The sequence below is a fragment of the Strix uralensis genome, chromosome 1 (assembly GCF_047716275.1).
Source record: "Strix uralensis isolate ZFMK-TIS-50842 chromosome 1, bStrUra1, whole genome shotgun sequence".
Lineage (NCBI taxonomy): Eukaryota > Metazoa > Chordata > Aves > Strigiformes > Strigidae > Strix > Strix uralensis.
In genome coordinates this window covers 136,381,146-136,394,844 of record NC_133972.1, presented here as the reverse complement: position 1 = coordinate 136,394,844, position 13,699 = coordinate 136,381,146, and the positions used below count along the sequence as shown (strand labels likewise).

The following is a 13,699-nucleotide window of genomic DNA, read 5'->3' as shown; positions in this document are numbered from 1 at the left end:
CTTCCTTTGTCAGCTACCTTTTTCTTTGTACTGATGTAATTTAAAAAAATATAAAAACTCTTTCTTTGTATCCAAGAAAAAATCTTGTGCTGACATCTCTGTAATAGAAGGCCGCACCTTTTCAGAGTATTTCAGTCTCAAACACAGTAGTCTTTTTCAGTTTAACACCTGCAGACATAGGCCACAACACTACTGAAAAGCTCTCTGTTACTGGGTCAGCTTTATCTATAGTGGGTGAGGTGCTGAAATAATTAGATTAGATTTTTGATGAAAAGTCTTTGGATGCATGGATTGCTGGCACCCACATGCTAACAGAATATTAATGGAAGGCAATAACTACATGTTCTACAAATGTGTAAATGTCTATAAAATAGCTGTTTTGCATAACAATACCTTTATTAAACATTATTGGCAAGTTTTTAAAGCATTCGCTATAAGAAATTTGCATCTGCTACAGATCAGAGAAGGAGAATTCGGAAGTATGTAAGACAGGGTTGTATTGGTAGCTCAATAAAAGATGAGAAGCTGGCAATAATATATTGCAACCTGGAAAGTGAGGGAAGGTGTTGCAATGGCAGGTGTTGAACTGTGGCATTTGGAAGGATAGGGTTTTCAGCTTACTGCCTCATTAGAGCCTTTCCAAGTTTAAGTAGTTCAGCTGAAGTTGGTCTGCTTAACCAGTTCAGTTAAAATTGGTCAGCTTAACCTTAATGGGCGTAGGTTTAATTAGCTCTTGGGAAAAATGCACGGAAGGCTACAAACATTTTTGGGTATGGTGCATAAGCAAGTTCTGAAATAAGTATTTAGATGAGTCTCCAGATGAATTTTCTCCGGAAAGAATGTTGTAGCAGAAACTGTAACTCTGCTAATGTTTTATTTGTTTTTTCAGCTTGAACTGTTAGATTTTTGAGGTGAAAGAAGTTGAATGTAGTTGGCCAATGTAACTTCTCTTAACCTCTTGTATTTCAGATACTATGTGTTGCTTCTTAGTTTTGTGCTTTGCTTTTTTGTGAAATGCTGGGCATGACCAATATGATATTTCTTTGAATCTCTTTAATCTTTATAAACTCTGTGATGACTATTTAATGTAATTATTTTCATTTGTAATGCCATGATATTATAAATAAAATACTGTATTGATTTGTGGATTTGACAGCAGATGGTGTAACCCATTTCAGTGTTTGTCCTGTGTAGTCCTTCAGTTATTTTAATGGAAATGATCACAGAATAGGAAAATAAAAGCTAGGCTTGATTTATTTCAGACGTCTTGTTGCCATCTCTGCCTAATATATTAATGTGAAGCTTCCAGCTTTCCCCTTGAAACAATCTTTTTTTGACAACATAATATTTTTGTGATGGCTAGCAAGGAACCAGAAACAAAGATGATTTTATTACTGCCTTTTTAATGTTTAACATATTTTTTGAGCTTTCATATATGCCTGTGTGCCTACTAAAATGCTGAAATGTGTTTTTTCTGTGGGAACTCTTGATTTTTTTTTTAAAAAAAATCTGAATTATATCTAAAATCCTTGCATAAATACCTGCTTATAATAAATGGAAGCTGTGTTGCCTGGGGAGTCTTAACAGATGTCAATATTTTAATTTTGTGTACACTACTCTTTAAATACTTCCTACAAAGTGAATGGAAGTGTGTATGAAGGGGTTAAAAGTATCTTTTAGCAGCACTGAAGTAGGGAAAACTTGCTAGTTAAGAGGCAGGCAGCCGAATGTTTCTTAGGTTTAGAGGGAGGTGAGCCCTCACACTTACGGGAGATTACCGATCATTTAGGAGCCGAATAGAAGCTCTTAGGTTTTTTTTATTCAATCCATTAATTTCTGATTCCTTTTCATGTCTGAATGAGAGAGAAGCCAGGGTGCAAGTGAAAAGGAGCAGCTCACGTTGTACCCTGCCCCCATGCCTTTTAGCCTTCATTCATTGCACTGGGTTGCTCTCTTTGGGTTCATGAGCTAGACAGACAAATCTGTGGGAATTTGTACATACAGCTGCTGGGGAGGCCCCGGTTGCTTCCTGTGCTCCCCCTTTCTACACACACACTTCTAGGAGCTCTGAAGCTGCAGAGGTTAGCTGGTAGTGTTCAAATAAGAATAAAAGTTATTGGAGAAGCTTCTCTAGAAAGAAAGCTTAAGCCTTGAATTTAGAGGACAAACTTCACGTGTCCTTTGTGTCGTCTTTGATAACTTATGAAGAAGTATAAGATGCAACTACTGTGACTTAAATTTCTGTAATTTCCTTTTCTGGTGTTGTGATGTGTTGACAATTTTGTGATGTTGTCTTTCTGTGAGATTATAACCTCAATGTTTTTTATTTAGGTTTCCAGTTAAGACAAATAGTAAGACAGTCTTTCACTGTTCAAAGGATGTGCTTTAGAAATAGAATATAAATATTTTATTACAAAGTCTAAAACATTGGTAGCTTTTCTTGTCACACATTACTATTCATCTGCTTTCACTTACATAGCCAGGTTACTTGCAATACATGAAGTATGTGGGAATTGAAATGACTCTTTATTTGCTTCCCATGTACCATTCAGTCTTTGAAGATGTGTTTAGTAGTGAAACATGGTAACTCAGAGCAGCTAAAACTCAACTTCTTGCATCTCGCCTTCAGAACAGGCTATCCTTAGTGAATGGATTGCAGTCTGAGGCTCTGACAGTACTTTGTCTTGTAACAATGGTACTGTTCTTTAACTCTTCAAAGTCACGGATGAATGCATTCGTATTGAACTCTAAAACCAGTCCAGTTTCTTGCTGTGCCACAGACCTTTTGTGAAGGAGCAGATGACAGTATCTTCAAACAGGTGGGGACAGGTACAAGTTTATGTAGACCAGCCTTGGTTGAGCATCTGTACAACCACACTGAAATGGTTCTCTGTCCAAGGTAATAAGCCTCACTACATCCAACAGACAGTTGAAAAATAAGTATTTCCTAAATACCACGTGACAAATATATCTGTGTAGACTGTCATCTTAATAACTTTTCAATATGTCTGTTCTTTCCTTAAAGAGGATTTGGTAAAAGTGGAGTATAGCTTCTTGCCAACATATCTTCTCTGGAGAAGAGCAGAAATCACAGTTCTGTGGACAAAGCCCTAAAATGCAATTGTAAGTAAGCAGCCTCAGAAAAATGGGTGTCTGAAAAAACTGAGAAAGAATACTGTACTGTAGAACTTCAGTTCTTTGGCTAGATAGGTTTTCATAAGAACAAGGGTTATATGGTACAAATTAGCACAGTGTCAATTCCAATTTAGATTCTTTAAATGTATATATTTTTTGTAGAAACTCTGAAATTTACTATGTTAGGAAAAACCAATCAGCAGAAGATTAACTAAAGCACATGATATGAGAGGCACTGAGAGTATTCTAATTTGTATTGCAAAAGAAGCATTTTAGAAGTAATCTGTTTCTAGATGTTTAATCTATGCAAGGAAATTAAAAATGTGTTCTCATCCACCCATCAAGCAAGATCTGTGCATTTTTGCCAAATGATTTTTTCAGTGTTACATGGCCATTTCTATTAACCTGCATAAGCATGATGTTGAGCAAATAAGACTAAAGGTTAAAAACAGCCATCAGAAAAATGCAGTGTTGAAAGATTGACAAAGATTGCTTTGACAAAGATTTATGTGATTTGTTTTTAAAATATGGAATACCTCTTACAGCTTTTGGAAATGCAGTGCACATAAGATGATCCTGATGGTTTTCTATTGCTATGTTAGAGTAGTTGATGAAAGAGTGGTGGTATAGAAATGTAGGTGGTTGACTTCCTTTCATTCATTGAGATCGGGTCCTTTTTTTCTAAGGGGGGGTGGGGTGTGTGTGTGTTCGTTCTTCTTCTATCTTATTGAAGCCCGAAATGGAAGATTTCTAAAAATGAGAAGTGATCTTTAAGGAAATAGCTAAATTCTGCCTTCTGAGTCCGTATCTGTCCTTGGCTTTGGAAGTTCATGTTCTGGAGTTCTAACCAGCCTTTTGAGTTTAGTAGCAATAAGTTCAGTAGTAATGATGATTATATGTAGTAAATAAAGTGATTTTTGCGAACTTTTGAAAAAATTTCATGTTTGCTTATTAGCTGATATGTAGCTTTATTAATAAGCAGCTAGAATAATTGGAATCTTGTACCTAGTTGCAACAGGCTAACATTTTAAATCTTTTAAATAAGGAGCAGAACTGAAAGTAAAATGCTTAGATAACATTTTAAATTAAGACATAAACAGAAATAGCATTTGTAAAAGCTGATCACTGTGTATACATTGTGAAATTCTAAAAAGGTCTGTACTCAATATTCATAAAATTAATGGCATATTTTCCTGTAGTGGTTGGGTTGGGCTGCAGCAATAGCTACCTACATTTGTTACAATACTTCTCATAGATTACCATTTAATTATTCTTTGTTAGTGAAGTCTGCTGGAGAGAGAGATCATACATGGTAGACAATGAAACAGAGAAAAGTGAAGAAAAGATGGAAATGAGTTTAGAGCTGTGGTTTTTTTTCACTATATGCTGATGAATTGGTACATGATAGGCTTATTCCTGTGCTGTCTTTACATGCTGTTAATATAAATACAGTTAAGTTCCCTGACTGGTCCATAACAAATAATATGCCAGTCAGAAGAGCATCCTAGAAATGGGTGTGCCACAAGCCACTGTTCTGTCCCTGTTCTGGAAGCGGGTGTTTGAAGGGCAAAGGAGACTCCACAGAGATCTCATTTCTGGGCCAGGTGTAAAAGTGCATGCATGTAAAATCAGGTCATTCTGGAAAGTAGGAGTGATTAGCAAGGGGCCTCAAACTTCTGCGTAAAAACTCATGTGGTGATGGAGATCTGTGAAGCCCTGTTGCATTTAAATAGGAGCATCATATGAGACCCAATAATATCTGTGAAATATGGTGCTGTTGCTTCAACTCTGGATTTCCTGTAGGTGTTATTGAAAGGGGGGGCATTTAAAGACACTTCTGTAGATATAGTAGTTACTGAGGTTTGTAAGGCAACACTGAGTCATTCTTCAGGACTGCTGAAATTTATTAAAAAAAGAAAAAAAAAGTATTGGAACAGATGGATGTTTAGAAATATACAAGTAAAACTGGGATCCTGTACTTGGTACTTCACATAACAGAGTACGCTAATAGGAAATAATGGGCTTCCATGTGGAGCCTTGCAGATCTCTAGGAGTGTGTAAAGAAATAATTGAATCCTTGCAAATCATGAGGGCTTGCTAATGGAGAGCTACTTTAAATCAGTAGGAGCTGGTCCCATGTGTTGCCAGTTTCACAATGAGAGCAAACTAGTATCTAGCAAATTCCTTAGTGAAATCTTTGTAACAAACGTTACAAGACCCCAGATGCTTTCTGCTGTATTGATAATGAATTCTTGTCTTGTAAGGAATTACACAGAAGGGCTTACTCAGCAAATGCAAAAATTGTAGCAAAACATGCCTTTAACTGCTTAGATGCATCTACATATCATTAAGTTTACATTGAAGTCATTGGGATATTTGTTTGGAAATGGTAAGAGACAGTAATTGCATTTGTGTGCTTGAGCTGATGGTAAGAACAGAGGAACTAGGTAATGATTTGTATGCTATATTTGAGTGTTAAGTACTGGAAATCTTGCTTTATCAAACATGGTATCTCTGTATGTATTCAGCAAATGAATTTTAGAAAAACTGAAAAAGAATCTGCTAGAAAGCAGGGGAGAAAAAGAGAAGAAGAAAGAAAATGAAACATACTTAGAAACTTCCACAATTTTTAAAAGACAAAAAATGCAGTATAGGATAGGTGTTTTCTGGTGTGCTCCTTCATTCTGAGATGAAGCTAAGACTGATGATGTCCACAGCCCAAGGGTCACTGACTGCACTCCCAGAACTTAGGTAGTGTAATAGGTAGTCTATTATCACAGAGGGAATTTAGTAATATCTTATTTTTATGTAGTCTTGTACCCGAGGGTTTACCATACTTGCTGATGACCTTGAATAATTTCTTTCATATCCTTGTAAAATATCATTTATTTTGCCTTCACCTTAGAATTGTAAATGGGGTTATTCAAAGCAGTACTTTCCCCAGAAGAATCACTTCAGCTTCTTTGTTGATTTCTCATACTTCTCATATAACCCAGTGCACTTTTTGGTCTTCCTTTGTCCCCAAATTCGGAATCTTATTTCTGAAACAGTCTTTCCATTTCCAAGCCATAGTTAAAATAAATAGTGCTATAGTGGTGCTTAACAGATGGGCAAGTATTTTTATTTCTGTGTTCTGGTATTAAACTTATACATGAGACAATAGTTTTTAAGAAAAACTTTCAGTAAGAGGAGGCTAATTAATTAAGCCACTTGCTACTGGAAGACAAAAGAGGAAAGGGTGATTACTTTGTATCGCTATGTTTTCTAAGATAATACTGTGTTTCCAACATCGGTGGAAGAAAGGTTTGCTCCGTGGACCTGGGATAAGACCATCCACACACTCTGAGAACATCTTCATGTGTTTTGAGACAGGAAAACATAGAAGACTGATCAGGGATTGAAAATAGTGGTGACGGAGAGAAATGCTTGACCTTTCAAAGAGTACAAGGCTATTTGTGTTAGAGTTTTATTTGGAGAGTTCAGTCTTGAAGCAAATCACCTCATTGTCCCTGTTTATCGTGCTCATTTGTTTGTTTTCCAGAGTGATTTCAGTATGTGCTAACTAGTCTCCTTTCAAAAGAAGCTAAGCCATTCCGCCTCTTGCATGCACCAAATGTACTCTAATCCTTGGTAGGGTCATAGATGTTTGACCAGTTATTGGTCATTTTTGGCAGCTTTGAGCCTCCTGTGGTAAGGTCTGGTTCAGGAAGTTTGAGTAAATGTGGCCTGCAAAAAAACACTCCTGGGTTTCATATAGCATAGGTGTAAAGACTTCAGCAGCAGCTGTGTTTTGATCTGCTCCAGTTGTGCCAAACTGCTAATACAGATACAGTCTAATGCCATTTATTGTGGGTTTGTTTTTTTTTAAGTAACAACAGGCTGGTGATGACTAATTGTCAGGGTGTCTTAACCTTGTCAAGTGTTTGGAGATGATAATGTTTTTAAATCTACCTCCGTGACAGTTTGTGTTTTGGGTGGGACTTGACAGACCTTTAGATACATGCTGTATTCATTGAGTGAGATACCAGAAGGTCTGTTCTGAATGTTCTTGGTGATGGTTTTGATCTGACTGGTTTTCAGGGGCAGGTGGAGGGGAGAGAGCAGAAGATACGTGTTTGGAATGTAATGGTGCTATATGAACCCGCAGCTGGTACAGAGATCATGATTATAGCTTAAAAGCCAGCACAAATATTAGGAATCCTATTACAAAATAACAGAGCCCTATCCCAGTTATTGAGTCTTCTTCATTCAGTAAACATCCACTGTGGTATGTCTCCCCTTTTCCTGTGGATAGGAGGAAATCACTTTCTTGGTGCTAAAGTTACTCCTTTGGTAGCCTGTGCAAACTTGTATTTTGTGCATATATTGGAAGTTGCAATATTATCTTCTAGTAATAAAAAATGATAGGAAGAGCAGAATCTTCATACAATTTTCCTTTAAATTATTCAACTTCATCCTTTTAAACTCATCAATCTCCCACACTCTTCCTTTTTTCCCCTCTGTAACTGCCTTTTTTCCAGACTATTTGAGATTTTGTATTTCTGAAACGAAACATTTTTGTCAGCTTAAAATGACAAAAATTAAAATGAATCTCAAAGCTGCACCAAGTATATAGGACCACTTGGCTGCATCATCACTGCTCTTAGAGGAAGTTACTCTGTCTTCCAACCCTGGAAGGTGCTGGGGGAGTGTGTGTGTGTGTGTGAGGGGGATTGTAAGCAAGTTCACCCTTGGAGCAATAAACTGAAGAAACATGCCAGGTCAGGCATGAGCATGTGTGGCTAGAAAGGCAGTATGAAGGATGATGCGATATTTAGTGGACAAAAGAAGAGATTAGAGGATGATGATTGGTGTGAATGATTGCATGTATTCAGTGCATTAACTTTCTTTCATTAACGTTATTTATAGTAAGTTGCTATAAAAGCAACCTTGAAGTATGTTTTGAAGTTCAGTTCATAGCAGTTCTCCAGGTGGCAGAGATAAAAGGAACTTGTGAATATCAGCTATGGTGAAATCTGCTGGGAACAGGCTCTTCATAGCATTTAAAGGGAAGGCAGTATCCTGAATTAGCTCAGGTGGGTTTGAGTACTGGAATTTGATCCTGTAGTCTAGCATGCTTTGCTGTATTAAAAGATGTGTTATAAAAGCACGCAATCGTGGCTTTTAATTTCCTTTAGCATTTTTGTAGGGTTTAGTATAGTTTTACTACTTACCATGTCCTCTGGCTGTAAAACTTTCTTGTCGAGTATGGAGTTGGCAGCGAGATGTACAGGGCAGTGCTGCTCACAGGGAGCAAATTGCTGGGGCTGTCAGGTGACCGAAGCCTTGGTGCAGCTGTTGGCAGTGCAGGCAGCCCCTGCCTGCCTTCAGCCTTGCCACTGCATGCTGCTTCCCAGGCTCTTAAACCTTCACACAGCTTCCAGCACTGGCTGGGATCAGGGAGGAGATTATGCTTCAGGTCTTCGGGGTGATCCAATGGGAATTGCATTGATCTGGTGCTTAGCTCTGATCCTTATCAAATGGATTACTTCTAAGGTAGGCCATTTTATTATTCTGTTTTGACTAACTGGGTTTATAAGTAGCCTGAGAGAAAACAAGTCATTAAGAACTTCATGAGTGCTTATTTTTCTTTTTTAAATCTAATCTGTTTTGGAAACACATCATTCGTCATTTAAGATTGTGTTTCTTAAGTGTTCATACATGATTTTGTAGCTCTCGACTTTTGCCTGCCTTGAAGTGGGAAGAGTGTGTTTGTAGCAGTGCCAGGTAGGAGACGGGGAAAAGGGATCTGAAATGGCTTCTGAATGGCAAGGGTATGCTTGCCTCCTTTACTAACAGATCTTCAATTTTATAGCACTTGAAAGGCTTTGTGAAAATAAGGAAAAACAATTTTAAACATAGTGAGAATAATACAAATTAGTGTATTTTGCTTCCTGGACAGGATATCCTTTTTTTATTGTTGATTTCAGGGTTACAGGAGTGGAAATACCAATTTTGTTTGCTTAGGAGAAATACTGGCTACTTCACTTACTTTGTAGCCTTTCCATCTGAGATGCCTGTGTTTTGAAAAATGTGAGCTAATGTTAGACAAAATTAGGAGTTCATACTCTCCCATTCTAAAGACTGTATCTCCATAATGTACATTGTGGTAGTAAATATAGGTGGAATTGGTGCCTGGAGAAGGGACAAGGCTCTTCTCAGCATAGCTTGCTGCCTAACCTGGAATCCATTCCAAAAGGAGAAAAAAATTAAGTTTAGGATTGTGAAGGATGGCCAGAATCATTGGAGAGAATGAGGGAAGGGGGGGAGGGGGATTTTTTTTTTTATTTATAGGTAGATTTTTTTATTAATACACAATTTTAACAGTTTTGTATGATTAACAGGAGAACCTAAGCAAACATGAATTTGAATTTATTGTGAAAACAAGCTTTGCCAGGTATCTATGCCTGTACTCTTCAGTCACTGTCAATAACACAGTTATAAATTTTCTAAAAGGAGAAGTGGTCAGGCTTAGTTGCTTGCATTTGTGATAACTTTTGTCACATCAAGAAAAAGACCAGGATACCCTAAGGGATATTTACTACTTGTGACTGAAGGCAGATTCTAAATGCCAAAGTTTTACAGCCAGTGTGCTAGCCTAGTACATCATCCTCGTTTTACTAGTATACCATTGAATTGCTGGTTTTCTGAAACTTGACATAAAAAGCCTGCATAAGGATTATGGCCATAGTTCAGTTTGGTCAAAAATTCTGTTAAGGTGGGAAAAATAGGAATTCTGGGTAGCTGACATAATACAGTTAAGCATAAAAAACCCTCTGCTGTTTATGGCTGTGTTTTTAAATGTGCTAACGGTTGTTTCTTTCAAAGAATTTTCTTTTGGGTTCATCCAATTATCCTATTCTGCTGTTGCTTTTGAGTCCTGCCATTCTGATTTAGTTTCTAAAGGTAATATCCCTGTGTGTTGCTGCCCTCACTTAGGTCAATCACGCTTATTTTTTTTTTACTGTGCTTTCTTTTCTGATCAATTTTCAAGCTTTTGTTTTGTGTATTTTTGTTAAATCTTGAAGTTTTATGTTACAAAACTTTGGATAAATCTTATGATGCCACATGATACACATCTAAGGTGTATAAGAAAAAATATAGGTGCTTGTTAAATGTATGTATCACTAAGGTTGATAACTATCATTCAAACCATAGCTAAGTTTATAAGTGATTGCCGTCTGTCTTGGGAGATGATCGTGTGAAATAGCTTAATATGGAAGAAAATATTAGATTTGCCACATTCAGATACTTGATGGGGGTGTGTATGGCTTATTGCTGGTTAGTATCTTCCTGAAATTAACTACATTTTCTTTTTGCTCATTTGATAAACTTTCAAAATACTGCTTTGAACTCCAGTGAAATATTTAGAAAACAGTAGTAGGACCATTTTGAAGTGGCTTGCCTGAGTTCAGCGACAGTTTTAAGTGCTTTAAAAGAACATTTTCCAGTGCATTAGTGAGTAAAAACTTGGTGATGCCTTGTGGAAAACTGTGGATCTTATGTTAGCACAGAACTTTTAATTACTTGAAATCATTCTAAGAATTACAATGAATGACAGTTGTGCTTTTTAAATCCAGTAATAGTTGGAGAAATCTGATCTAATTAGTTTGTCATTCTAGGGACTTCTAGTTGTTAAACTGTCTTAGAATCTTAAATAGTTACCAAGTCAAGTGTATATATTTGAGGCAGCTTAACCAGTAAATTGCAGTTGCCATGATACAACAACTTCTCAAAACTTGCTCTCAATTTCTCTTTCTAAAAACAGTCCTCTGATTGTTGAGCAAATGACTTGGACAGAAAAGCCAAGTAGGTGACAATACCTGACTGGCTGTGTTGCTTTCTTCTGTCTTTTCTTTCCCAGCTTCTGAATAAACAACTGAGTTGCAAAATGAGGGTTGTGAACTCCATCAGAAAGCATGGATGGTTCTTTTTAGTGGGAGCACCTGAATTTTGAAAGCCAACAACTCTACCCGTTTCTTTCTGCTGCTACAGAATGAGACCAGCAGTTATTTCGCCTGATAGTCCAAAAGCTGGCTAGCTGACATTTTCCAGAATGAAGTGCCCAACAGTAATGCTGGTGCTCTCCTCTGAACTGGATTGGGAAGTCCTTGTGATAAAACTGAAACATCAATGGAAACGTTTCTGTTTGGCACAAACAGCAGCAGGTGCTCTGTTTCCAAGTGTTAGATGCATATGCTGAGTATACTCCCTAGCATCACTGAAGCGGTTTCCTTTTGAAGACACATTTGTGTGCTATTTTGGCATATCATTCCCATTGCCTGGCCTTTAATAACCTCCTATACTCTTGTGAAAAGATTTTCAGAAAGATCTGACAAATCTATCTTTTGGTAGAGTACCCCCCTCGCTTATTTTTATGGAGTCCTTGTATCATTGTTGTTCTTAAAGGATTAATGGATCTTCTACTTTAGTTTGAACATCTTCCATTCACTTTCCACAAAGATGTGACAAGAGAGAGAAATGAAGGCTTCTCTTCCTGTATTGCCCTTTGAAAGAGTAAACGACACTCTATATGAAACTGAAATTTAAGGTAAGGTTTTCAAACTGTAAGTCCAGTGTAAACAATCCTTCCCAGTCATCTTTCACATCTGTCTTCACTGCTGAAGCAAAACAGCCCAGCCAGTTCACCCAGGCTGTGTTCATGTCTGGAAAGGAGTGGAGTGGTTAAGAACCTCATCTAATGATTTGAGAAATTTGTTGATTCACTTGGAGTCCAGCAGATATTCCCACCAGACCAAGTTGTCCTTGTGCTTGAAAAGGGAACCTGCCTAAGCACATTAGGATTGTCTTCAGTTTGGACACTAGTAATTCTGTCTGCCTGTTGTAATGATGCTTATTTGTTTGAGATTTGTACAGAGGGTCAAGGAATTCAATATGCTCTATGGTTATTAACAGGTACGAAGCTTCAGGTAGACCAAAGAGGTGACAGAGATCTAGAAACAAAATTTTATGCTGAATGAGTTAAATATTAACAATAACGTGATATTTTGAAGTGCCACAAGTCAAGCTGAAGTCCAGGAAGCTTTTAGCCAAGGTTTCTGTAGGCTGATACAGTGCAGGCTAGTCATCTTGACTGTGTAAGGTAAATTTTTAATGTAAGCATAGTCTTGATGCCTTGGTGTAGGCTACAGAAAGTGGGACTTTGATTAGCAGTGAGGGAGGAGGTATTTTTGGCGGTCAAAAAGGATAGAATCCTGGTGATAAAATTGTTTGAACTGTTGAGTGCTTTACAGAAACTTTAGCTCTTAAATACGCACTTGCCTTTCTGCTTACAGGTTTGCTGCGAGTGAGAGTTCACATCTCAGTAGAAGCTGGTCTTTCTGTTTGCTGGATTTAAAAAGTGGAATCTGGGCAGAGTATCTTAAAGAACCACAGGCAGTGTAGATTAAACTGCTTCTCTTTTTTTTTTTTTTTCCTTTTTTCCCTTGCATTTTTCTAGAGTAGTGTAGGGGGTAGTATAACAAATACGCTGACAGTATTATTTGAAGTGGGAGAATAGGTGATAGACCTCAACCTGAGGTACATAGTCTGTTACCAGTTTGGAGCGTGAGCTGACACAAAGCAGGCTGGCTGGATGAGTGTAATATTATTTAATTTACCTATCACAAGTTGCTAAAAACCTTTGTACCATTAGCTCCCTCCTCTGTCTCTGACTTCCCACCGCAGTGCTCCTAACAATCTGTACCTCACTTATGTGCCTGGTCTAAAGGTACGAGGTCTGACTACGCATCGCCTACCCTGTATCTGTCCCTTGGTGGAACTTGCTAATAAGTGTTGTGTTCTTACCTATTTTATTTAAAAAATTTCAGTGAATGACACGTCTTTAGCACCTCTACCCTTTTAGCAAAATTAGCTGAAATTGTCCTACCACTTTTGAAGTATTATTAGTAAGGTTTACACAATACATTGTCTGTTTTTCCTTAGGAAGTCAAACTTTGACAGGTAATTTTAAAAGGATTTGATTGCTCAAAGATTCCTATGAGATCTGTCAGTTCTTGCAGAATGAAATCACTTGCTTGTGTAAACAACTGGATTATGCTTTTAAAAATCTGCTTCGTGTTTGATATCATACTGGATGTACTACTTCAGCAAGTAATACTTTAGATTTTAGAGCAAGTAATATTTTAGAATCAACATATCAAACAGATTTATTTTTCAGTAAATTTTTGCATTGTTTTCCTTCTTGGAGACTAATGTTCCAGTTGGGCATGGTTCTTCTAGCTTATGTGTGCTTAGCGTTCTCCTGTATTAGATTACAGAACTGTACTGGACATGTCCAGAAATCTGATAGACAGGTGCAAATTGTAAGTTAGCACTAAATTACATCACTGATTATGCCTAGTCAGTGATATGAAAGGTTCCAGGCTACTGGAACTATATTCAGCTGAAATTTGCTGAAATTCAAAGGTAGGTTATAGGCAGAAATTTGAAAATGTTAGTGAGAAATCAGTGTCATTTTCTGGCTGATGAGTTGTATTGCTGCCTTGCCCATCAGGGCAGGCAC

General features: G+C 37.4%; 1 protein-coding gene across 5 annotated transcripts in view; it reads left to right on the top strand.

Annotated features, from left to right (window-relative positions):
- The window catches only part of PDE7A (phosphodiesterase 7A), an 80,170-nt gene that overhangs the window by 26,325 nt on the left and 40,146 nt on the right, over window positions 1-13,699 (top strand). For 2 of the 5 annotated variants that reach the window (XM_074882194.1, XM_074882190.1), the window contains exon 1: window positions 8,561-8,670. The exons of the other annotated variants lie outside the window; for them this stretch is intronic. In XM_074882194.1, the coding sequence (XP_074738295.1) occupies window positions 8,611-8,670 (60 nt within the window). In that variant the 5' untranslated portion in view covers window positions 8,561-8,610. Of the gene's footprint in view, window positions 1-8,560; window positions 8,671-13,699 lie in introns of those variants that run through there. 5 annotated transcript variants of the gene reach the window in all.